Source organism: Oryctolagus cuniculus, chromosome 5, assembly GCF_051225735.1.
Source record: "Oryctolagus cuniculus isolate XC-2025 breed Fujian yellow rabbit chromosome 5, ASM5122573v1, whole genome shotgun sequence".
Lineage (NCBI taxonomy): Eukaryota > Metazoa > Chordata > Mammalia > Lagomorpha > Leporidae > Oryctolagus > Oryctolagus cuniculus.
Window position 1 is genome coordinate 155292048 of NC_142871.1, and position 26373 is coordinate 155318420.

General features: G+C 45.1%; 1 protein-coding gene across 7 annotated transcripts in view; it reads left to right on the forward strand.

The window, feature by feature from the left end:
- DTNBP1 (dystrobrevin binding protein 1) overlaps positions 1-26373 on the forward strand; it is a 144965-nt gene that overhangs the window by 35673 nt on the left and 82919 nt on the right. For 5 of the 7 annotated variants that reach the window (XM_051855833.3, XM_051855834.3, XM_070074381.2 and 2 more), the window contains one exon: positions 6900-7032. The exons of the other annotated variants lie outside the window; for them this stretch is intronic. In XM_051855833.3, the coding sequence (XP_051711793.1) occupies positions 6900-7032 (133 nt within the window). The remainder of the gene's footprint in view (positions 1-6899; positions 7033-26373) is intronic. 7 annotated transcript variants of the gene reach the window in all.

The following is a 26373-nucleotide window of genomic DNA, read 5'->3' on the forward strand; positions in this document are numbered from 1 at the left end:
GCACTTGCATAGGAGACCTGGAGGAATCTTCGGATCGGTGAGCTCTGGCCGTTGCAGCCAATTGGAGAGTGAACCAGCTGATGGAAGATATCTGTCTCTGTCTCTGCCTCTCCTTCTCTCTGTAACCTCTGACTTTCAAATAAATAAATAAATATTTTTTTTAAAAAAAAGAGATTTTGTCAGAACATAAGTCCTGTGTAAGGATCAAAGGTCTGAAGAACAGCTCTGGACTGAGTCTGAAAGACAGAGGGAGCTGGGCAGTGGAGTAAGCAGGGGCTTGGGAAGCAAGGACATGAGGGCTCATGGTTCTCTTGGAATAGGGAGTCGTCCTGATTTGCTGTCATGCAGAATAGGTGAAAGAAAGTAGCAGCCAAGGTGTGAAGAGGTGGCCAGAGGGCCATGGGTCCCTGGTGCTAAGTTAAAGAATTTGACTCGATTCAGGAGTCTGTGATGCTTTTTAAAGGAAGGAACGTAAATATGAATTTAGTGGTAGCTAAAGTGACTAGTGTCTATCTTGAGCATTTATTATTATTTTGTTTTTAAATTTGAGAGGCAAAGAGAGACAGAAAAAAAAAAAAACAGTCCCGTCTGCTGGTTCACTTCAGATGCTGGCATGGCCAGGGCTGGACCAGGCTGAAGCCAGGAGCTGGGACTCAATCCAGGTCTCTCACATGGGTGGCAGGGTCTCCCACATCCCTGCTGCCTCCAAGGGTGCACATTAGCAGGAAGCTGGAGCTGGATGCCCAACCCAGCACTCTGGTGTGGGACACAAGCGTCTTCACCGCTTAGGCTGAACACTTGCTGCCCCCTCCCCGGAGACTTCTCTATTCGAAATTTTCCATTCAACACACAGGTTCTGATGGTGTATTCTTTTCTGAAGGGTGTCTGGTTGGTTTCTGTCTCCCTTGGAGTTTCACGTTGACACTAGGTCACTGGCACGTTTCCTGCCGGTCCTGACATTGTTAACTGAAGAGTGAGTAGGGCAGCAATACAGGCTGTGCCTAGAACAGAATCTCTAACCATGAGAAGCTAACTGGCTTGCCTAATGACCAGCTTCGTATCTCTGTAGGCAACCAGCAGAGCTAGAATCTCAATGGAAATTGCTGCCTGTCCAAATAAAAATATGAAAGGTAAAAGAATGTGTGCATTTTCCAATACAGAGTAATTGTTGACTCTGTGACATTACTTTCGTTGTAGGAAAATCATTTGACATTTCATTCCTCTCACCTCAGGGGGTCTTAAGTCTGAAAACATAGCCTAGAACATCCATATAATTTATGGTATATAAATTTATCAGGAATAGTGATAATTTTGTTCATATTTTAATCTATAAGATCCATTGATTTTTGTTTATATCATGATCATTACTGGTAAGCAAAATTGTTAGTTTTAAATGACTTGAATGCAATCTTTGTAACAGTTTTTCTGCCTGTGTTTTTCTGTATTCAGCCATCAGTTACTACTATCACGGGCTTGGTTCAGATGATGCGGCTCAGGGAATGCCCTTGGCTGCTGTGCAGGTGCGCGTTGCTGCCCTCTGCACAGGGGTCGCCATTGCATGGCCTCGCATCTGTAGGGGCAGGGCTGGGTTTCCAGGGGTGGGCCTCAAAGCCCTTCTCCTAACCAGTCCTGCGTGTGCTCAGTCTGCATGTGTGGTGCTGACGGAATCGAGTAGCTTAGAGTTACATGGCTTCTGGGTTAAATTTGATTATTCTAGTTCTTATCTCTAATCAAAGGGAAAATCTCCTTTCAAATAATCCCATTAGCCATGATCGTCTTTTGTACACTATAAGACCCTGTCAAACTAGTTATCACCAAATGAGCTGAATCTCTCTTCTCCAGTGCTGTTAATACTAGCTCCTAGGCTCCATCTCCTAGTCAGTTTTTCACTGAATAAAATAATGAAAATATGTCATCTAAATGGCAATTATTGCAGTGTGGTTTTGCCTGTTTCCCCCACATAAACTTCTTAAGTAGCACTTATTGACATGCTTAGAAGTCTTAGATGTAATTGTTCAATGATTAATATTTAGGTTTTGAAAATTACTTCATTCAAGCATTGCATGGTCACATATGCAGTCATGTGTTGCTTAACAGTGGGCTATGCTGATGCATTGTTAGTTGAGTGTGTGCTTGTGAAAACAGCACAAAGTACACTTAAACCTAGATGGTGTAGGTCAGTCACTGCGTGTGGCCTCTCAGCACGGCCAAGGCATCAGCATCACATGACAGGATTTTTTTTTTAAAGATTTATTTATTTATTTCAAAGAGTTAAACAGAGAGAGAAGGAGAGGCAGAGAAAGAGGGAGAGAGGGTTTCCATCCGCTGGTTCACTCCCCAATTGGCCACAATGCCGGAGCTGTGCCAATCCAAAGCCAGGAGGCAGGAGCCTCCTCCAGGTCTCCCATGTGGGTGCAGGGGCCCAAGGACTTGGGCCATCTTCTACTGCTTTCCCAGGCCATAGCAGAGAGCTGGATGGAAAGTGGAGCAGCCGGGACCAGAACCGGTGCCCACTGCAGGCGGCGGCCCCGCCCATAATGCCCCACAGCGCTGGCCCCAGGATATTTTACAATAAGCTTTTTTTAAGATTTTTTTTTTATTATTTGAAAGAATTAGAGACAGAGAGATCTTCCATCTACTGGTTTATTCCCTAGATGGCCGTAGTGGCCTGGACTGGGCCAGGCTAGAGCCAGGAGCTTCTTCCAGGTCTCCCACATGGACAGCAGAGGTGCAAATGCTTGGGCCGTCTTCCTCTGCTTTTCTGGGACCATTAAGTCGCAGGGAGCTGGATCAGAAGGGGAGCAGCCAGGCCATGAACCAGTGCGTCAATGGGATGCCCACATCACATGTGGGGGCTTTACCCACTGTGTTGCAATGCTGGCCCCTACAGAAAACATATTTACAAGTAGAATATACTCTGACATGATGACCAAAAGTATAATATGGCTGTTATGGTCATTACCAAGTATTATGTGCATAGTCACATGTGCTAGTTTTATACAACTGGCATTGCATGCTGTGGTGCTGTTTACATCATACAAACATGTGAGATGCATTGCAGTAAAATGTCGTGTTGGCTGCTGGGTCACTAGGCCATAGGAATTATTCCAGTCTGTTAGAATCTTACGGGACCACCTTCATGTATGGGGCCGTCGTTCACTCAGATGGCATTTATGCAGTGCTTGTCTGGTGGCTGTTTTTTGCGGTTCCTGCATGTACATCCCAAAACACCAGGAACTGCGTTATCAATCTAGATTTAGAAGTTTATAGGATTATATCAAGATAAAAAGCATAACCTAAAATGTCTTGTTTTAAAAAAATATTTATTTATTTATGTGAAAGGCAGAGTGATGGGAACAAGGAGAGGTCTTCTATTGGCTGGTTCACTCTGCAAATGGCCACAACAGCTGGGGCTGGGCCAGGCCAAAGCCAAGAGCTAAGAGCTCCATTTGGTTCTCCCGTGTGGGTGCTAGAGACCCAAGCACTTTGAGCTGTCATCTGCTGCTTCCCATGCACAGTAACAGGGAGCTGGATGGGAAGTGGAGTAGCTGAGACGTGAACTGGCACTCCCATATGGGATGCTGGTGTTCCAAGAGGTAGCTGAACCCCGTGCCACAGCGCCTGCCCCTAAAATGTCTGAAGAGAGCTGCTAAGCGGCTTGTCATCACATTTTCACTTGTCAGTAAAATTTCATCTGCACCCCTCCCCCACCATGCATGCTGGTAAGCCTTAGGCCCTACTAAATAGACAAGAGAGTTTTTAAGAGCACAGGTGCTCAGTAGGGTTAAAATTTAAGGTACTAGGAAGTGTGGATGCATCTAGAATCCGTGAGATCTTTGATTCAAACATAGATCGTTGAAAGACAGGCAAAATTTTGCATCCTAAAAAAAGCCACAATTACAAGCTGAAATTTGAGGAGTTGCTTGAAGTCTGCCATGACGAAAGCTGATTCAGAAAGTCACATGAAGATCGGAAGGTAGATGAAGGAATCGTGTGGGTGTTGCAGCTGTTCTGGGGAGGGCTGCACTGCCAGTTGCTCCTGCTTTCCTGCTCCTTCCCCACTGGAGGGCAGCCACGTGCAACAAAGGAGAGCTGTCCTGCAGGGCTTTCCACCCCCCCCCCCATCTCCTTCCAGTGCCCCCAGCACCTCAGCTCTGTGGGGTTGGGTTGCCACTGACATGTACCTCCTCTCTACTGTAAGCGTGTTCCCTCCCTCCCTCTCTCTCTCGGTGAAATAGCTTTATCCTGTGTCAAAGCACAAACCAAGACACTTTGGGAAGGTGAGGAAGACAACACAGTCTGGCCCACAGCTCTGTAAGAAGTGGAGGGTGAGATTGGAAAGCCCCACCCCGCTGCTTGTCCAGCCAAGCTGTGATCCTAACACCCCCTTAGAATTTTCTTGTTCGGTCCAGCGCTGTGGCGTAGAGTGTAAGGCTGCTGCCTGCAGTGCCAGCATCCCATTTGGGTGCCAGTTCGAGACCCAGCTGCTCCACTTCCGATCCAGCTCTCTGCTATGGCCTGGGAAGGCAGTGGAGGATGACCCAAGTCCTTGGGCCCCTGCACCTGTGTGGGAGACCTGGAAGAGGCTCTTGGCTCCTGGCTTTGGATCGGCGCAGTTGCAGCCAGTTGTGGAGTGAGCCAGCAGATGGAAGACAGACCTACCTCTCCCTCTCTCTCTCTCTCTCTCTCTCTCTGCCTCTCCTTCTCTTTGTGTAGCTCTTTCAAATAAATAAATCAATATTTAAAAAAAATTATTATATTAGAAACTATTTCTTGGGCCCACCTGGCTCTGCTCCTGCACATGAGGGATTGATCTTCAATTTGTGACTGCATAAATCTCAGAGTGGTGAGGGGATGGACTAGGGAGCTCCCAGTGTGGAACCACTGTCCTCCAAGAGGCGCAGATGCAAGAAGCCAGCGCTTGTCTATCTCCTGTCCCCATCCTGACCTCCTGGAGGGACCTGTGCTTTCAGACAGCCCCTGCGAGGTCCAGATATCAGGGTTTTTCCCGATAGGAGTCCCAGCCTGCTCAGCTCACTGACCGGCTTTTGGAGTCCCGCCTAATAGGGGACAGCCCCTTGTCATCACAGCCCCATGCTCAAGTAAGAAGCGTGAGGAGAGCTGGCAGGCCTTCCGAGGAGGAGGGTGTTCCTGGGTCCTTGAGCAGGCGATGAGCGCGGTGCCGGGTCCCACATTCACTGGGGGAGACCTTGAAAACATACGCAGCTCCTGGGCTTCTTCGTTACCACCTGGAGGATAGGGGAGTTCTTGAGGACATTCTTATCACGTGTCACTCGGGCAGCTACCGCAGCTTGTGCAGAAAATTCACCAGCTGTCCCCAGGTGGGAGTGCCAGCAAGCAGTACACAAACCTTGCATCTTCCAGCTGGACTCTCTTGTAAGGTGCAACCACAAGACCTGTCTCTCACATCTTTTTGTCCCAGTGAAGAGCAGGTGTTCGTGGGTGTTCAGTAAATGATTAGGAGGCTGTCTGACAGCGGTTCTAAAACCTTTGACAAGGGCAGGTGTTGTGATGCAGCTGCTTGAGCTGTAGTCTGGGACACCCTTGTCCCATGTTGGAATGCCTGGTTTGAGTCCTCTGTCCTCTGCTTCCAATCCAGCTTCCTGCTAATGCATCCCAAGAGGCAGGAGATAATGGCTCAAGTGCTTGGGCCCTGCCACCCATGTGGGACACCCAGATGGAGTTCTGGCTCCTGGCTTTGGCCTGGACCAACCCTGGCTGTTGCTGGCATTTGGGAAGTGAATTACCAAATGGAAGATCTCTGGATCTCTCTCTCTCTCTCTTGGCCTTTTTAGTAGATGAAAATAAATAAATAAGCATTAAAAACATCACTGCCCTCTTGGGCTTTTCTGTTGTTTGAGAAAAAGACAAATCCTCATCCCTACAATTGTGAAATCATTGTAGTATAAAAGGGACTCAAGTTGGATTCCTAATGTCCTTGACCTAATCTAATTGTTTGACCTTGGGAAAGGCAGTGAGTTAGTTTCTCTATGCTTTGGTCTTGACTCTGCAGTGAGAGATTTGACTAGATGACCTCCATGTTCCGGTTAAGCTGCAAATCTAAGTGGTCCAGAGGCCTTTGGTATGAAAGACCTCCCAGCTGGCAGACAGCTGAGGCCCTTCCCTGCCAACCACTGACTGGCCCCATAACCTGTGCTTATGGTGTATTTGTACATATGGGGGCACTTCAGAAAATTCATGGAAAAGTGGGATTAAAAGATAAGTTAATTTTGGTGCAGTTTTTTCTTTTAATCCTTGCATTGTGAGGTCTTCAGAAAGTTCATGGAAAATGCATTTTATGAAAAAAGCTGCATGGATTTCAAAAATTTTTGCACCAATATAAATTTATCTTTTAATTCCATTTTTCCATGAGTTTTTTTGAAGTGCCTTTGTATCTACCATGTGTTGAATATTTATGTACATGACATAGTAGAAGAGGTGAAACAAATGCTAAAGTAACTTGGAATCATAAATATTAAATTGTTAGGTATAAACTGTGTTAATTATATTTTGCTGTATTCTCAATTACGTGAAAATTGGTTATGCATGTGTGGTATATAGGATCAATAGGCTATAGGATTTGATTAATTTCAATACTCCATTTCTTCATTATCCTGGTTAATAGAGTCTTCCAAGTACTTTGGAATGTTAGCTTTAGACAATGTTGAAACATACTCAGAAAAGGTAACTTATAAAGTGTGTTTTACTGTTGGTCAGTGTGTTCTAGTTTGCTTTAAGAAAGCTGAATAAAGAACGTTAAGCAAATGCAGAACAGCTCTAGAAAATCTAAACTTTGGTCTTCTTGACGCTTTTTCTTATCTTGATGAGGGGTCTGATCTTTGACATTGACTGCTGCTTTCTATCTCATGTGCTCTCAGCTCATCTTGAGGCCAGTTTTGAGGAGGTGGAAGACCACTTGCTGCACCTGGAGGACCTGTGTGGGCAGTGTGAGTTAGAAAGACAAAAACACATGCATTCCCAGCAGCTGGAGAACTATAAGAAGAGTAAGAGGTGAGTGTGGTCATGGCGAAAGGAGGAGTAGACTGTTGATTGGGGTGGGAAGTGCTGGTCACTGATAAGCCAGGAAAAAAAAAAAAAAAGATGCGTGCAGGTGGTGAATTATCACATTGCTGTTAAAATTTTCTGGACTGATGTCAAGAGGCGGGGTCAAGCTGTAAAATGAGTGTTTTGGAGCAGAAGTTCACAGTCGAGTCCTTGTGTCCTTAGGAATGGGTCTGAAATGTGACTGGGTTATAAGAATATCCTAGACACAGTGTTTAAAATGCAGATTGCTCGACTCCATCACTGGGGAGCCTGATCCAAAGCTAATTCCAGTGAGCCATAAAGTGGAGCATGAAACACCTGCTAATAATACAACCACAAGTCTCTAAGCATGGGATGGCGACCAGTGTGTGCCATAGAACACCCCACAACTAGCTGGAGGAGTTTATAAAGCACCGCAGAACTGGGTCTATTCTTCTGGCTTGCAGTAAGCCAGTCACTGACACTGGGCTTCTGGAAGAAAGCAGTGTACAGAGCAGGAGCTAGGCAGCTGTCACTCAGTTCCCAGGCTCTCTGAGGGAATAAAGGCTGTGAATCTTACAGTTCCAAGTTAGGGATGAGCAGTGTGTGGTCAGCTTATGTGTGGGCCTCTGGTTAGTCCACAGTGTGGGTGGCTTGCCTTTGATTGGTCAGTGATAGGTGCCTATGTGTTTCCTTTGGAATGGCAAAGGGCCAAGGGGTAGATTGGGTATTACTTTATATGAGCAAGGCTTGAAGTTCCTGAGAAACATCTCAATTAAATCTAACACAGGATGTTAGCTGTGGGGGTCATAAATGAACTCAGGGCCTGCAGTCCTGAGTGGTGCAGGAAAGCTTGGAACACAGGCCAGCATTCAGGTGTTAACTATGTTAATGCTGGGATAGATACTGGGACTGGATAAACCTGTCAAAGGCTGCAGGGTAGTGAGATTTGGTTACAGGTGCATGCATAGGACATCCCAACAAGAAGGCAGAATGCAGAGGGACCTGGCTGCCCCTGGAGATGGGAACTGGGAGGAGGGTAATAAGGGCCATCAGTATGTGGCAACTTCTCCTGTCTCTTTGTACCCTCTGGTAAATGTATTAGTTTTTTTAATTAAGTGCATGATTTGAAATAAAAAAGGTATATTACAAAAAAAAATTCCAATGATACTGCTATATGCCAGCATTCCAGGTGGTTTGGACGTAGGGGTGTTTGAAGGAGTCACATTCTGAGAAACTGCAAGGCAGGGTGGAGGGTGGGTGGAGGGCAGGCTCCAAATGGAAAAGCTTTAGCAGAGCTCCCTGGGGTCCAGGGATCGGATCGCTTGGGAGAGTCGGTATGCATGTGAATTTTTTCCGAAGTTGCTTCTATAAAGTTCATTTGCTCCACAAAGATTTCAGGGGGGTTTTCTGAGCGTAGTGTCAGGAGAGCAGGGCGTAAAGCCCAGAACTGAGCAGCAGTCTGAAACTGATGAGTTTATTAAGGTATCTTCCACACACAGGCATAGTGCAGCAAGGTGCCTTCCACACAGACGGGGCACAGGCCAGGCTTTGTCCTTTTACAAATTACTGGGCAGCTGGACTTGGGGCTTTTGGCATTCCTTGACTTCTGTTGGGATAGCCCCTTAGGTGTGAGCCCCTTAGGCTTAGCTTTTTGACTCTCAGCAGGTCTCATGGTGACCCTTAAATTTACGGCTGGAAGTATGGCCAGTAGGCTGACAGGTGGTCAGCAGCCAGCAGCCCCCTCTCAGAGAGACCCAGCATGCCATCACTGTGGTGTGTAGTAGAGAAGAATTCAAAACAGAGAGACAGATGGAGATACAGGAAGACAGGATTTATTTAAAGGTATAGTACACACTCAGACGAGACTGCGTGCAGTCTCTCTCGCTGAAGAAATAGCACTGCTCCCACTGAAGTTTGGGGGGTCTCTATAGGGGTCTGGTGCCCTAATTGCATATACAAATGGGATGGGAGCTTGGGTGAGGCTTTAGGCAAGTGTTGATCTCTAGGACTGTCATCATGGTGTCTTGTGCATGATGGGAAGTGAGGCTCAGGTGCATGGCGGGGAATGGGCACAGCGAACCTGCAGCCCTGTTGGATAAGCACAGACGTGTATGGAGTTTTAGGCTGTGCATGGCTACAGCAACAAATGCTGCTGGCAGTTTGTCAGCTTCTTTGCTCACTAACTCCCTGCCTAGCCTTTATCAAGAGGAAGGACTTTTGAAGGAGTCCGTGAGCCTTGTGACCCGTGAATTTCCAGTCTGGTCTCTGGAGTTTGGGATGATGGGAGAGGCAGAGTCGTCTTCAATTTTAAATGAAAATGAAGGGAGCTGTTCTGTGTGAAGAATAGCCCTGGGAGTGAATTGATGATTCAGCAGGAGTCTCAAGGAGCATGGGAGGCAAGCTTAGGATTTTGAGAGGGAGTTTTTGCTGGATGTTGGACAGCTCGGGTGTGGTCATGTGACCATAGAGGATGGTTTCCTCGTCTGTATAGTGGGGGTAATAATGGTACCCGGTAGGGTTGTTCTGTTGATTCAGTTAGCACAGTGCATGGAGTGGTGCTTATTTAGCACCTGGAATGTATTCTGTCAGTGGTAGCCAGATGGACTGATTTCTGCTAATTATTGCATGTGTGCCTATAAATAGGTGGATATTATATATTTTAATACCAGTGATTTTTTTTAGCTACTTGAATATAAGAATTATATAACTATTGTGATTTTTTTTTTCTATCACTGTACCAATTTGATTGCTTGAAATATAGTGTGATACTTTAATACATAAAATCAAATCTCAGATTTTGGTAAGAAAACTAGATAGAAAAGAAAGTGGTGTGATTTGGACCTATGAAATTTTGTTAGGTTTTGCTTCACTCTCATTCAGTGGCCTAGATATATCTTAATTCATGTTATTAAATGAAAATTAACTTAGTGTTTAGAAAATAGCAACACCTATAATTCAGGTAACACCCAAAATATACTAATTAACTTAATTGTTTTCATATTAATTGAAATTTTTTCTTTTTAGAGGTACAGTTGGGTAGTAGAAATAGCATTGTCCTTAGCATCATGGCTTCACAGGTTGATAACTCTATTTCTCTTGGGCAAACCATTCACTTTCCTTTATACCTTATTCTTTTGTAAAGCTTTGCTTATTCTAGAACCTTGTAGAGTCTTCTTGACTAGTGAGACAGGAAGGTGAAGAGAACAGTGGAGCCACACAGAGGTAGTTCCTATTATCCCAAGACCTATAGAATATAGGTTTGGTTCCCTTTGCTGTGAAGATAGACAGACCCCCTGCCTGGACCAGGCTCATACCAGTTTAAGGGGTCAAGGTGGATCTAGGTGGACCTTTAGCTCATTAGATGCTCTTGTATTATTCGCCTGCTGAATGATCCTGGCTGGCATGACAGAAAACATTGGCTCATATAAGGAGCAAAAAGGGCAGTAACTTGATTCTAGATCTCCACCGATTTTCTTTTATCTTTTTTTTTAAAGATTTATTTATTTGAAAGTCAGAGTTACACAGAGAGAGGAGAGGCAGAGAGAGAGAGAGAGAGAGAGAGATCCTCCATCCGCTGGTTCATCCCCCAATTGGCTGCAATGGCAGGAACTGCGCCCGTCCGAAGCCAGGAGCCAGGAGCGTCTACCGGGTCTCCCACAGGAGTGCAGGGTCCAAGGACTTGGGCCATCCTTCACTGCCTTCCCAGGCCATAGCAGAGAGCTGGATCAGAAGTGGAGTGGCTGGGACCTGAACCGGCGCCCACATGGGATGCCAGCACTACAGGTGGCGGCTTTACCTGCTGTGCCGCAGCACTGGCCCCAATCTCCACCAATTTTCTAGAAGAACCATGAGTACTCCTTCTTCCTTAAGTGACTCTGGTAATGATAAACACAGAAGCAGGACTGCTGCCTTCTGAGTAGGCCTCACTCTATGGAGTACAAATCTTTGCTTTCTCAATAAAATGCTTGCTGCTCACCATTGCTATTCTCCAACTTGCTCCTAAATTCTTCCACAAAGCCAAGTCGAGGACCTGTTGTTACCAGTTGGTCCTCGTTGTCGGTACTACTAGCATTTGAAATAGTTATTTTAAAATTGCATCTTAAAATTTCTTTTCAAATTTGAAATGTGGGGAAACAGAGTGAGAGTGAGACAGACAGAGATAGATTTAAAGGAGATCTCCCATCCACTGGTTGATTTCCCAAATGCCTACAAAGCTCCGGGGTTGGGCCAGGGCAAAGCCAGGAGCCAGGAATTCAGTCCGGGTCTTCCACATGGGCGGCCAGGGACTCAAGAACGTGAGCCATCAGCTGCTGCTTCCGAGGGTGTACAGTAGAAAGCCAGCACTGGGAACTGGAGCCAGGTACTGCAGTATGGGATGCAGGTGTCCCAACAAGCATCTCAGCGGGCAGACACCTGCCCCACACCCACCGTAAACTGCTGCTTTTAATACACTTAGCTGTGAAAAACAGATTGTTGGTAATGACTGTTACCCTGAAATATATGAGCAAATAGTATGCCAGTCGAGGACTACCAGCTTATAATTTGTAGCTTATAATCCAGAGGTAGATAATTGCAACTATTTCAAACTCTGGTAGGCCAAGTTTTTTAAAAAATCATAAAACTCATCCAGTATATAAAATAGTGCTTGTATTCTCACTTCATGTGTTTAAAAAAAAGAGATGGGGGAATAGTGAGGACTTTTGGGGTACTACTAATGCATTTTCTTAATTTGGATGTTGGTGATGAGTGTGATCAGATGCACACTTCATTTATCTCATACTTATGTGCGTTTCTTTCTATGTATACTATATTTCAATAAAATTAAAAATTATAAAACTACCCTCAGGAATAGCATGAGATTTTAAAAATTGTATCTTCAAAGGTCAGAACAGGTTTTTAACACAAAAGTTTTAGTGCGAAGTTTCAAGGATGAGAAATATAAATTAATTGGTACCTTGAATTCTCCAAATTTTATCTGAAAAAATGATATATGTTGATATTTGTTTTTGCATACTCATAGCCAGGTATTTTTCGTCTAGTTGTCTAGCAAGACATTAGAGTTGTGATTTTAAATTGGGAGTCACACTTTTATTCTGAAATGATTATTACTGATTTAATTCGGGATTATTACCAGAAATATAATTGTTTGGGTTAAATTCTTGAAGACTTAAGCTTGAATTTCTTATCTGCCACTTGCTACCCTGTTGTAAAGCAAATGACCTATCCTCAGCTTTCTAATATATAAAACAAAGATAATGATAATTTCTGGCATGGTTACTAGAGATAAGAAAAAAGTTGTTTTTTTAAGATTTATTTATTTATTTTAAAGAGTCATGCAGAGAGAGAATGAGAGGCAGACAGAGAAGTCTTTCATCCATTTGGTTCACTCCTCATTTGGCTGCAATGGCCAAACCTGAGCCAATCTGAAGCCAGGAGCTTCTTCCAGGTCCCCCACATGGGTACAGGGGCCCAAGAACTTGGGCCATCTTCCACTGCTTTCCCAGGCCATAGCAGAGAGCTAGATCGGAAGAGGAGCAGCTGGGACTTGAACCGGCGCCCATATGGGATGCCAGCACCGCAGGTGGCAGCTTTACTGGCTATGACACAGCACCGGTCCCAAGATTTCTTTTCTTTTTTTTTTTTTTGCACGGTCAAATAAAAGCAGGCCCATGTAACTCCCAGAATTACTTTTAGTAATTCTTAATTTCAGTTAACTTGCTTCTCTAAATACAAATAGTGGAACTACCAAAACATTGCTTAATTAAATCTATTTATAAACGGTAAGCTTTGTGAAATTCTTAGCATATTTTATTTGCATGTAACAGGATGAAGCATCTTTAAAAGAAACTTCTTGGAAGCAGTTTATTTAATCTCATTATTTACATGGCTGATTAACAATTGGTTGTTTATAGGATGAATAATTTGCTTACAAAACAAAGACAGTTGAGTGATTTTGTTTAGTTAAATGAAAAGTAATCAAAATATATTTTTAAAAAAATCATGTAGAACATTTACTATTCAGAGATGTTTTATGTGAATTTTTTTATTTTATTTTATTTTTTGACAGGCAGAGTGGACAGTGAGAGAGAGAGACAGAGAGAAAGGTCTTCCTTTGCTGTTAGTTCACCCTCCAATGGCCACCGCTGCCGGCGCACCGTGCTGATCCGATGGCAGGAGCCAGGTGCTTCTCCTGGTCTCCCATGGGGTGCAGGGCCCAAGCACTTGGGACATCCTCCACTGAACTCCCGGGCCAAGGCAGAGAACTGACCTGGAAGAGGGGCAACCGGGACAGAATCTGGCGCCCCAACCGGGACTAGAACCTGGTGTGCTGGCGCCGCAAGGCGGAGGATTAGCCTAGTGAGCCGCGGCGCCGGCCTTATGTGAATTTTAAACTCCTTCTGGGTTACTCAGTCTTCTTGATGCCAGAACTGCGAGAATGATGAAGGTTTGGTGGATACAGAACTTGGACTTAATACTTGGATGGGGCAGCATTTACTTTTTTTTTTTTTTAAGTTTATTTATTTATTTGATAGAGTTACAGTGAGAGAGAGAGAGAGAGAGAGAGATAGATAGATATGTCCTCCATCCGCTGGTTCATTCCCCAAATGGCTGCAATGGGCAGAATTGGGCCGATCCGAAGCCAGGAGCCTCCTCCAGGTTTCCCACATGGATGCAAGGACCCCAGGACTTGGGCCATATTCTACTGCTTTCCCAGGCCACAGCAGAGAGCTGGATCAGAAGTGGAGCAGCCGGGACTCAATCCAGTAACCATACGGGATGCCGGCTCCACAGACAGCGGCTTCACCCACTACACTGCGGTGCTGGCCCCAGCATTTACTTTGACTGACTACCCACTAAAATGTTAATAAATAACTTTTTCAAAGTCAAAATTCAGAAGAACAGGAAGAGGAAACAGGAAAGACAGTGGATGAGAGGAGACATCCACATTTTGGAGGTTGGGAAATGGACAGGCAAGCGAGTTCTGACTTAGCAGAGGAGAGAAGACCGAGCCCCAAGCTGAGACTTGAGTGCCCGTGGGGATCTCAGACACGAAGCATGCTGGTGTGCACCACAGAATTCTAGAAAGGCACCGGGGGTGAAGGAACCCCAAAGCTTGAGAGAGGAGGTATCCTGGAAGCAGAACCTCAGTGGAGAAGTTACTCTCCCAGTCCTCTGCTCAGCCAGGTGGTTACCCCAATCCCAGAGCACAGGCAATGTGGGATTGCACCCATAGGCCCCAGACCTGAAGACTAGGCACCTTTGAGGCAGGGTGGAGTCCTGCAGGAAGGAGGGTTGAGCTGAAGTTCGCATGTGGAGCAGTGAGACTCTGTGACCCTCTTGGCACTAGCTTGCAGAGCTCTGGCAGCCCGGCTTGTATCCCTGTGCAGAGCGTGGAAGGCTCCCTGGAGAGACGGCCCAGCAGAGAGCTGCAGGTGGAGATGTGCAGGGTGTTCGCGGGTGGGCCGCCCCTCCACCCCCGTGCAGGTGTTTGTGCCTCACTCCTAGATACAAATGGGCAGCTGAGAAATAATGTGTAATTGAAGAAAGCTTCCAGTATAAAAGGGACCATCACTCCTTGAAAATAGACTAATAATAATAGTTTAAAAACTCACAGAATGAGAGACTGAGGGGAGGAAAAGAAAACCCAAGAACAAAAACTGTAATTAATAGTGTGAGATAATACGAGGCCATCTTGGGAGGGACCGTTTTGCATTTATGAAACAAGAACAGGATTCCATAGAAGAGGATTAGTTAGAAAACAAGAAAGAGCTCTTCAGAGTAGAACATGCTCATAGAAGCAGGAAACTTCAACAGAAACATTGGGAGGTAATGCTAAACCTCCAGAGGGAGCAGAAAGACTGAGAAAAGCTAAGAAAGTCAAGAATATTAGAGAATTAATTTACAAGTCCTATGTCTGTTTGGAGCTTTAAAAAGAAAGGATAGAGAAAAGCGAGACAAACATGAAAGAAATTAAAAAAAAAAATTATGGGGTGGGCATGTCGGGGAGACAAACATTGAAGAGATTTTACAGAGAAGAAATAACATGGGCTGGGCACTTGGCTTAGCAGCTAAGCCGGGACTCGGAATGCCTGCGTCCCTTATCAGAGTGCCAGTGTTTGAGCCACAGCCCCACTTCTGATGCAGCTTCTGCTAGTGCACACTCTGCTAGGGGCTGGAGGAGGAAGGCAGCCAGTGATGGACTAGGTGTGTGGGTTTCTGCCACCCAATGGGAGACCCAGACTCCCTGGCTCTTGACTTTGACCTGACCTAACCCCTACTGTTGTGGACTTTTGGGGAGTGAATCAGCAAATGGGAGCCCTTAGTCTCTGTCTCTGTGCCTTTCAAATAAAATAAAAGTTTTTTTATAAATAAAAATTATCCTGAACTGAAATATGTGATTGTTTGCATTTGAAAACTGTACCAAGTCCCTGACATCATGAACTGGAAAAAGATCCATTGTCAAGACATATTTTGTAAATTTCACTATATTAGGAATAAAGATCATAAAGCTGTTCAGAAGAGTTCTGTATTAAAGGATCAAAAGGAGCTTCAACATTGCAGCACCGATACTGGAAGCAGGAAGTGGTTTCCACTTAGGATGTTTACTTGGTGGACGTCTCCTCAAGCATGAGGACAGAAAGTCGTTTCCAGGCATGTGAGGTCCAGCTCAGCTCCTGTGCACACAGGGTCCAGAAACTGCCGGAGGACGTGCCCCCCAAACCAGCTGTGAACCAGGAAGGGTAGGAGAGATGAGGCTCCCTGCGGATCTCCCGTTCAGAAGAGACACGAAGGGACGTCCAGTAAGCTGGTGGAGAGAAGCTTCGTGGGCCTGGGGAGCAGGCAGTGGTGACCAGGGAGACCTTCCGCAGCCTCCCAGGAGCAGTGTTTCCTGGGGAATGTGAGACTCCTAGCTTGCCTGATATGCTTGACCATATTGGGAGGCATTTGTAAGCTGTGGTGGAGAGTTTGATAATGAATTAGTGATAACTATTTTTTTTTTTAAGCAAGCTCAGAGAAAATAGAATTTTTTAAGAAATAATATAGCTCTTAGCTCAGTTATAGACAGTGTTTACATGTTATAGTAATAATCAGGTACAGGGTAGTGATAGAACTTGCTGGGGAGCTGGGAGAGAGGAAGCATGTTTATACTGAGGGGTAGAACACTAGTCCTCTGCAGGAGGAAGTCAGTCACCTTGGGAATAGAAAAAAGGAAGCTGATGTCGTGGCGCAGGTGAGTTAAGCTGTTGCCTGTGGTGCCAGCGTCCCATACGATCACTGGTTGGAATCCCAGCTGCTCCACTTCTAATCCTGTACCCTGTCAATGCGCCTGGGAAAGCAGTGGAAGATGGCCCAAGTGCTCAGGCCCCTGCTACCCAAGTGGGAGACTGGGATAGAGTTTCAGGCTCCTGGCTTTGGCCTGGCCCAGCCCTAGCCATTGTAGCCATTAGAGGGAGCCAGTTAGCAGATGGAATATCTCAATCGATCGATCTCTCTCCAACTCTGCCTTTTGAATTGTAAAATAAATAAATCTTTGAAAATAAATAAAACAGGAAAAAGAATTAACCTCAGCATTGGAATATTTAGAAAAAAATGGAAGTAAATCCTGGAAGAACTACCTGAAAGAGTTGAAGGTGGCTGCATGTGAGACGAAGCAGGGAGGTGGGAAGGGCTTCTTTACAAGCAGGCAGACAGATGCAGAGAATTTATATTCCTGCAACATTTCCGGAATTCTAGTTCTGAGAATTTCTGTAGTAAAGACAGTTGTTTAACTGAGCATTTCTTAGTTTGCTTACTCACAGATCCAATTTGCATGTAATACATATTAAAATTATGTGACTTAGTGTTTTGCAAATTGCTATTTGAGAAATGTTTAAATACTGTTAGCAAAAATTAAACTTTTCTGAGAAATGAAATTCTGTCCTTTTAACAAGATACTGTGTAAATAAGTGATTTTCCTTTTGTTGTCCTGAAAAAGACAATCCGTGATAAAAAGGTGGGATACATGAAATATGTTATGTGTATGTGCCTGCATTTTTTTAAGCAGTGCCTGGACACCTTATAGCTTTATTGAAAGTTAGGCCAGACAACTGGAAGTTGGTGGGGCGAGTAGGGCACGGGATCAATTCTCCTCCCCTCCAGTGCTGAGTCTCTGCTGTAGGCTTCGGTGCATTTTCTCACTGAGCTCCCCTGGAGCCTGTGGCGTGGGCAGGGAGGTGGTTATTGGGGCCGGGAAGACTGAGCTGCACTGAAGTCATCTGGCTGCTTAGGAGCCAGGGTCTTCAGAAACCCTCAAAACTTGCTCTCTCTCTCTCTCTCTCTCTCTCTCTCTTTTTTTTTTTTTTTTTGACTTGAATTAAAACAGTCTGAATCAGTCTCAGATGTTCACATCAATATATCTTTTTAAAAAATAGTCCTCTTTTTTAAAAGAAATTTATTTATTTGAAAGGCAGAGTTAGAGACAGAGAGAGAGACATCTTTGATCTGCTGGTTCACTTCTCCAATGACTGCAATGGCCAGGGCTGGGCCAGGCAAAAGTCTGGAACTTGGAACTCTATCCAGGTCTCCCAGGTGGATACAGGGGACCAAGGCTTTGGCCATCTTCTGCTGCTTTCCCAGGTTCATTAGCAGGGAACTGGATTGGAAGTGGAATAGCCAGGCCCTGAACCCATGCACATATGGGATAAGCTACAGTGCAGGCCCGTATCAATGATCCTTAATTAATGCGTTTGTGATACTTGACACCTTTGGTGGACATTCCCAGCACCAAGTAGAGGCTCCTGCCCTTACAGAACAGTAACAGCAGCTTATTACAGCAGTGATACCTACAGCAGTGAGAGAAACATGCAGATTTAGAAAACTCCTGGGGCTGACTTGGGTAGCTGCTGTCTACCCTTGAGAAACATCTGAGTGGATAGCTTAGTCCAAGAGTTGTGCAGGGCATCCTTTGGTTGGTCATCTGATGAAAGGGACGTGTAAGGAACCATGTAACTGTAGGAAGAAAATATCCACAAAATGCTTTTCTAGGCATCCTTCTGCATATAAAGTGATGATACTCTCCCTGACGCCTCTCCTGCACTGGAGTAGTTGGGTCTTGATAAAGGGTGAAGCACTGTGCAGTGGTGGGATCACCTGGTGTTGAGAAGGCCAGTGTATGGCCGTACAAGTCTAACTCACGGACCCTTGCAGATGGTTTGTGACTGTTAGGAAGCGTGTTTCTCATCAAGTAAGGAGGGCTAATATTTAGTAAATGAGCCAAGATAGAAGAACTTAAAACTATCCATAGGAGCTTGTCTAGGTAGTGGTTAGAAAGATGGACCTGAGAGGTCAGTGCTGTGCCGTAGCGGGTAAAGCTGCCTTCTGCAGTGCCAGCATCCCATATGGGCACCAGTTTGAGTCCTGGCTGTTCGACCTCTGATCCAGCTCCCTGCTAGTGTGCCTGGGAAGGCAGTGCCTGGGAAGTGCTTGGAGCCCTGTTCCTGACTTTGATCTGACCCAGCTCCGGCCATTGCAGCCATTTGGGGAGCGAACCAGCAGATGGAAGACCTCTCTCTCTGTCTCTGCCTTTTAAATAAATAAATAAATCTTCAAAAAAAAGAAAAGGGACCTGAGATTTGGGAACCAGCGAGCATTCTTTTTCTTTGGGTATGCAGAAAGATAAATGATAAATGTATTAAGAGAAAAAGGACAATTTCAGTTAATAGAGGCTTTGAAAAAGATAAATCAGGATGTACAGTGGTAAGGGGCCTGGGGTGCTCTAGGAGGTATGAGGAGATAATGGGGAACTGAGACCTGAATGAGGTGGGAGTGCTGTGGGGATCTGGGGTGATGCAGTTCCAGCATTTGGTACAATAACTGTGAAGACTCCAGAGTGCGAAAAATAGGTGGGATGAGGTTAGAAGTAGAACTGGAAAAACAAACAAACAAACAACCAGAAACAGAACCTCAGCCTCCTAAATCTTTACTCTGTCTGTGAGCACCGTAATCCTTGGAGTGCTTATTGAAATCCTGTCACAGTAATTGGCTATATTATACGTAACATCACATATAACTATGTAATTTAATTAAAATATTTCTTATTTCCAAACTTCTGGATCACTTATGTTTTTCCCTTCCATATACAGCATACATCACAATTTCTCCAAAAATAGCTATGTCTTGAAGAACAGTGATTTTTAGCAATTCTGGTTAATTATGAGTGACTCATAATTTTAACACAGTCTTCTGGTGGATTAGAAGTCTTCTTAGCTAGGGGCATACTGAACTCCAGAATAATTTTTCCCTGATTTTTCTGAACTTTGAAATTTGACTTTGTCTTAGAACTTCTCTTTTGTATCATGTGTTGATGACACTTAGTGCAAATGCGTATTTTGGGAGAGTCGTCATTCTTTTGGCTTTGTATTCACATATCCATTGCAGCCAGCACTGGCAGACTGTGCCTGTCGTTTTATTGTTTGGTAACGTGGCTGCAGACTGGGTTTAGAGAATCTTAGGCATAACAGATTTATTTGTGATATTATGGCATATCCATGGTATTTGATTAGTATATGTTCTAGAGAATAACCTACCAAACTCCTGAGCTTCAAGGGATGTCTGTTCAAACTAACCCACATAGGTGGTGCCGCTGAAGGTCTAGCCAGAAGTTCCACCTCAGAAATGTACAGGGAGCCTTGGCAGGAGTGTGGCACGTAAGTCTGGCTCTGCTGAGAACAGAAGAGAAGAAGTCAGCAGTGTTGCGTAGGGTGAGGATGGCTCAGATGCGAATGGCTCTAGACCAACAGAGAAGGTCTACAGCACCCATTCAAAGGAGACAGAAAGGTAGCCCCTGGTTCCTGAGGTTCTGCAGGGAGTTCTGTGTGGATGATGGGGGGAAGTGGAGCCAGGGGAACCCCCGCCCCCCCAAGGCAGTGCTTTTACAAAACCAGAGTCTAGTCTTTTGCATCCTCTCAAGGTAGAGTAACAGTGGGCCAGATTTTCTCTCCCACCTGATACCATCAAAAACCAGACAGAATAACTGAGACAGTACTTTTTAAGGTGCTTGGGGCTAAGAAAAGAAGTGCTGATACCTGAGAGACAGGAAGCAAGTGAGGAGAGCCCTATGGTTGCCCCACATCCTCCCTTCAGAGTTTCCAAGATGCAGTGCAGAAGGGGGACCCAGAGGACGCTGATGGCCTCTGAGTTGAGGAGACAGAGCTGAGAGTCTGGGGGGACCAGGGCCACCACAGTTTACAGTCCAGCGGAGGTGCTGCTCAGAGAGAAGCCTGGAGGTCTGCAGAGGGTCCTCCTTGATAGTCAGCAGGATGCTGCTAGTGCATGTTGGGAAACCACCTGAGACGGCAGGGAAGCCACTAGTGCCTGGTGCTCAGCATTCGGCCTGGAAAAGCATACAGTCACAGGGCACTTGCAAGAGGACTTAGTGGGAGTCCTGCCTTAGCAGGGGTTGTAATTGGCACCTGACTGGGCTTTGCTCCAGACCTGCTTAAAAAAATCGCCAAGCAAGCCTCCAAAGGACCAAAGTGTTTACAAGTAAATTACCTGTGTCCCAGGCAAAGCTCAAGCATATTTATAGGAATACAGAAATAGATAGCACCCCACAAGATAAAGCACAACATCTGGCATCTAATCAAGGACCACAGCCAGTCAATCAGAACCCCTCAGGGCTGGCACAGATGTGAGGATCAGGAGACAGGGACAGGAATCCCAGTTCTTGTAACTGTTCTGTTAGCTCCAAAAGGTCAACAGAGGCATGGGAAAGATTTTAAAAAGTCCAAACTTGGGTCTCTCTTTATTTTCTCCTCTGTGTTTCCTCCTTTCCTATTAGAGGATCCCAAGTGGTTAATTGAAAGTGAATTGAAATTTTAATTGTATTATAATACTGTAATCATGTTTGCTAGGCCAGTGACCTCTTGAAAATAGACTGAGGGCTACAGATACCTCAGTTTCATGAATGTGTAATCACTTCTTCCATTTTCTTTCAAAATAGAATCTCAGCTTATGAGTTGGCAAGGAATTGAACATAACAAAATTCTTGTTCCAAAGTATCTGTTAGAGAAGAAATCTTGGCAGTTTCAGACTTTGAATGTAGTCACGAGAACAGATGTAGCTAGAATATTTAACAGTTTATTAGATTCTTGGGTTGACAGTAAATATAGTTTAGGTTCTTCAGGCTTTATTTTAAACAATGATTATCTATTTGCCATCAATATTAAAAGGTCGTGTCCTCACGTAGTTCTTTTAAAATAGTCTTTTTCTAATTGGTTGAAAGTATTTTTTTCCTGAACTTTTTCTTCTAGTTGTATGAATGCCATTAAGGGTTTGTTGTTGTTCTGTGTGTGTGTGTGTGTAGCCAGATCAGTTGCCAGGTGATACTTTTGTCCCCTCTGCCCCATTTTAAAAGTTTATTTATGTATTTGAAAGGCAGAGCAACAGAGACAGATCTTATATCCACTGATTTGTTCCCCAAATGCTGCAATAGCTGGGCCAGGGTCTGCCCGAAGCCAAGAACCCTGAACTCAACCCAGGTCCCCACTTGAGGAGCCATCACCTGCTGTCTTCCAGGGTGCACATAGGCAGAAAGCTGGAATCAGAAGCAGACCTGGGATTCAAACCTGGGCACTCTGACACTGGGGCAGGTGTTCTAAGCAGTGCGTTAACTATGGCTCTAAATGCCAACCCTGGTGTTTGGTTCTGGAAGATGTGAAAACCTAAAGGATGTATCTTTGAGGTGGAGAGTAATTGAGGCTAAAGATAGAGCAACCGTGAGAAAAGTTGCTGAAATTCAGCAAAACATAATGATGCTTTTCCTAGGTTTAAAATGAGGTAATCCTTTTTCCAAAGATAAGCTGGTTAAACACACTTGTGCAGTATAATTTAAGATGACTGTAATAACCTCCATTGTTATAAAGTCAGCTTGTTAAATGGAGAATAATCCACGTTTTTCATGACCCATTGTCATTTTGGAGTTACATCTCCTCAGCAGTTAGTTACTCTTCCTTTCAGAGGTACTTTCAGAAGTATGCCATTTTTCAGTTGTTTTAGTCTTCACTTGAATTTGGCTAAAACCATGGCATTGCCCTATGGTTTTCTCACTTTCCTGATATTCCTGAGGGGTTTTAAAGATGGGACAGGCAGTTACACTGCCCCGACCTCAGCAGTGGGGAAGTGTTTGGGGATGGCATCCATGAGACACTCTCCTCGCCTCTGCGGTGGCCTGCCCTGGCCCTCTGTGGCTCTGCTCTGCTATGGTTAGTTTGGCCCAGTGCTTGTGGTTACCAGCTAGCTTTACCATTTCTGGGCTTTAGTTCTGCATCAGAAAAGTTGGTACTGTAATGGTTTCAAAGGGTGTATACTCCTGTGCTACTGGGGAGATTTAGTGATGGATTTCAGAGAGGGACATTGTTCCCCCAAAGTCTGCATCCTTACCCTTTGTCTCTGAAAGTTTCAGTTATGTTTGATTTACAAGCACTTCATATCCTAAAGATATAATAAAGAAATACATTATTATCATAAAATAACTTGTAAGTTAATATACAGCTCTCAGGAGCAAACACAATTAGATTTGAGAAGTTGTCAGCTAACCTGTACTTTCACATGAGTAAAAAGATGTTGAAAAAAATATTCTTTTAGAATTATCAATAGGGCTGACGTTATGGCTCAGAGGGTGAAATTGCCACTTGTGATGCTGGCATCCCATATCATAGTGCTCCACTTCCAATCCAGTTTCCTGCTAATGTGCCTGGGAGGGCAGAGGAAGATGGCCCAAATGCTTGGGTCGTAGCCATCCATCTGTGAGTGACCCAGATGGAGTTCTTGGTGCCTGGCTTTAGCCTGGCTTAGCCCTGGCCATTGTGGCCAGTTGGGGAGTGAACCAGTAGGTGGAAGATCGATCTCTCTCCCTCACCCCCTCACCCCCTCACTTCCTCCCTCCCTCCCACTGCCTTTCAGATAAATAAAATCTTTTTTAAAAGATTTATTTATTTATTTGAAAGTCAGAGGTACAGAAAGAAAGGAGAGGGAGAGAAAGAGAGGTGTTCCGTCTGATGGTTCACTCCCCAGATGGCCACAAGGGCCGGAGTTGCGCTGATCCGGAGCCAGGTGCTTCTTTCTGGTCTGCAATGCAGGTGCAGGGACCCAAGGACTTGGCCATCTTCTACTGCTTTCCTAGGCCATAGCAGAGAGCTGGATTGGAAGAGGAGCAGCCGGGACTAGAACCGGCGTCCATATGGGATGCCGGCACCTCAGGCCAGGGCTTTAACCCAGTGCGCCACAGCACTGGCCCCCAGATAAATAAAATCTTCAAAAGAAATTATAAATGTTGGACTAAGTCAGGCAAAGTTAGAATACTTACCTCATAAATTAGCTTTTCAAAAAAGATTTAGTTAAAAATAAATGGACAGCCGGCGCCGCAGCTCACTAGGCTAATCCTCCACCTTGCGGTGCTGGCACACCGGGTTCTAGTCCCGGTCGGGGCAAAGGATTCTGTAAGTGTGTTTAATATTAAGACATTGATAGAAAGTGAATCCGTGATGCACTTACCATGTTTCCTCTCTGTTTCTCTTGGCTCTGTAACTTAGCTAAATCCATTGACAAATTCATCCTTATTTACCTGACCTCTTGCCCTTTCTGGATTTCTACCACACTAGCGTCCTAACTCTTCTCTGCCTGCAGTTCCTTTTTAGTTTCCCTTGTAGGTGCTCTAATGTTGATGTTCTCTTTATTCTGGTTCTTGCTATGCTTTTTCCTATTCTACCCTCCCAGGCAAGCTCTCTGCATCGTTGACAAATCTGTCATCCATGCAGTGGTCCTTCACAGAGCACTGTCCTCATTGGGGGTCTCCTTTTTTACCTTCAGAACCAAGCCCATCTACATATTTCTACTGTGATATCCCAGACACCCCACGAGTGTTGGACTCCAAATTATCCTCCATGGCAAAACTTGACCTTTCCTTGTCTTAGTAAGACACCGACATCTACAGGCTGAGCCAATCCAGAGATGTGGGAATCATTAGGATCTCCTTCTCTCTTTCCCGGCATCTTCCTTCAGTTCAATATTCTTGGTTCTGTTCTTGCCTTCTGTCTTCACTGGTGCTTTTCTGAGTATAAGCCCACATCTTTGTAGCCTTTAGCGGTAGCCTCATAATTAGTCTTCCTATCTATAAGTTGTTCCCCAGCTAATACGTATTACTGTTAGAATGTTTATTTTTCTTTGTCTTTGAATGATTTATTTATTTGAAAGTTAGAGTTACAGAGAGAGGAGAGACCGAGATCTTCCACCTGCTGGTTCACTCCCCAGATGGTCGCAATGGCCAGGGTTGGCCCAGGCCAAAGTCAGGAGCCAGGAGCTTCTTCCAGGTCTCCCACATGAGTAGCGGGAGCCAAGCACTTGGTCCATCTTCCACTGCTTTTCCCAGGCCACTAGCAGGGAGCTGGGTCAGAAGTGGAGCAGCTGGGACATGAACTGATGCTGTTGTGGCATTGAAGGTGGCAGCTTTACTTGCTAAGCCACAATGCCAGGCCCAAATGTTTATTTTTTTCTAAAATGCAGATATGAGTAACATTTCTCATTATCTTCAAGACAAACATTAAGTTGTGATTATGTAATGATAACATTTACTGAGCACTTAATTTGTACCAGGCACTGTGCTTAAAAACCTGAATCAGGGGCTAGCGCTGTGGCATAATGGGTTAAGTTTCTGCCTGTGGCACCAGCATCCCATATGAGGACCATTTTGAGTGCTGGCTGCTCCACTTCTGTGGGGAGCAACTCGGACTAGACTGTTACTGGAATTAAGACTTATTCTATGCATCTGCTCTCCCACAATATGGCGCTGGGAGAGGAGGAAACAGCTTCTACACAGCTGCCTCCAGTTCAACCAATAAACAGCAGGACCTGCTCCTGATTGGAGGAGAGCAGCGTACTCGGCGTGTGGGTAGCAGAGTTGGGATTGGTGGAAGAGGACTATAAAGGAGGAGAGAGACAACATGCACCAGGAACATCTAAGAGGAACACCTGTGCAGCCCCCGAGAGAACCGGCCAGCGGTGTGCCGCTCCCCCGCGGAAGTGGGGAAAGTGGCAGGGGGAACCGCCCTTCCACGGAGGTGGAAGGGACGGTAGCCAACCCAGGAAGAACCAGCAGCAAACCCTGGGAGGGCCGAGCAGACAAAAGAACAGCGCAGGGTTTAGTGTCGTTCCTCCACGAAGAGGGGGAGCAACACACTTCTGATCCAACACCCTCCTAATGTGCCTGGGAAAGCAGTAGAAGATGGTCCAAGTCCTTGGGCCCCTGCACCCACATGGGAGATCCAGAAGAAGCTCCTGGCTCCTGGCTTGGGATCAGCCCAGCTCTGTCTGTTGCAGCCATTGTGGGAGTGAACCAGCGGATGGAAGATATCTCCTTCTTTCTGTCTTTCCCTCATTCTCTAGCCTTTCAAATAAATAAATCTTTTTTTTATAGATTTATTTATTTATTTGAAAGAGTTACATACAGAGAGAAGAAGAAACAGAGAAAGAGAGAGGTCTTCCATCTGTTGGTTCACTCCCCAATTGGCCGCAACAGCTGAAGTTGCGCTGATTAGGAGCCAAGAACTTCTTCCCCATCTCCCACATGGGTGCAGGGGCCCAAGGACCTGGGACATCTTCCACTGCTTTCCCAGGCCATCAGCAGAGAGCTGGATCAGAATTGGAGCAGCCAGGTCTTGAATCGGTACCCATATGGGATGCCAGCCTGCAGGCGGCAGCTTTACCCACTGTGCCCCAGTGCTGGCCCCAATAAATAAGCCTTTAAAAGAAAAAAAGACTGGAAGAGAATAAATAATTTACTGGTAGATGCAGAATCAGGAAGTGGCAGTGCTAGACCAGGGCTCAGGTTTTCCCACTTTAGAATCTGTTCCTCTTTGTCGCTGCCTTCACACAAAGCCGTCTGAGCTCCAGGTCTGGGTGCTGTGTTAGAAGGATCTTGTTTCCATTGGTGCCTTGATTGCCATGAGCGGCTGTTTGTAAGGTTGGACAAGAAAGGGTTTTCAGTATCAGGAATACATTTGTAGGTGGGATGCATAGTTGAAAACAAAATGAACCATGTCAGGGAACAATTTCAGGTCATCAAGCCTGGCTCTTAGAGTGCTGAGAAATGACAGACCAATGATCTGGTGATAGTGAGTGGTAGGAACAGTCTTTTTTTTTTTTTTTTTTAATCAAAAATTTGAATTAAATAATGTCATATAAACCTTTAAATAATTTTATAATACTTTTTTTTTTACCCAGTTATTTGCTATGGGCTTCCTGCTGAAAACCTTTCAGCACATCAGTGAGAATAAGTGTTTTGAAGACTTG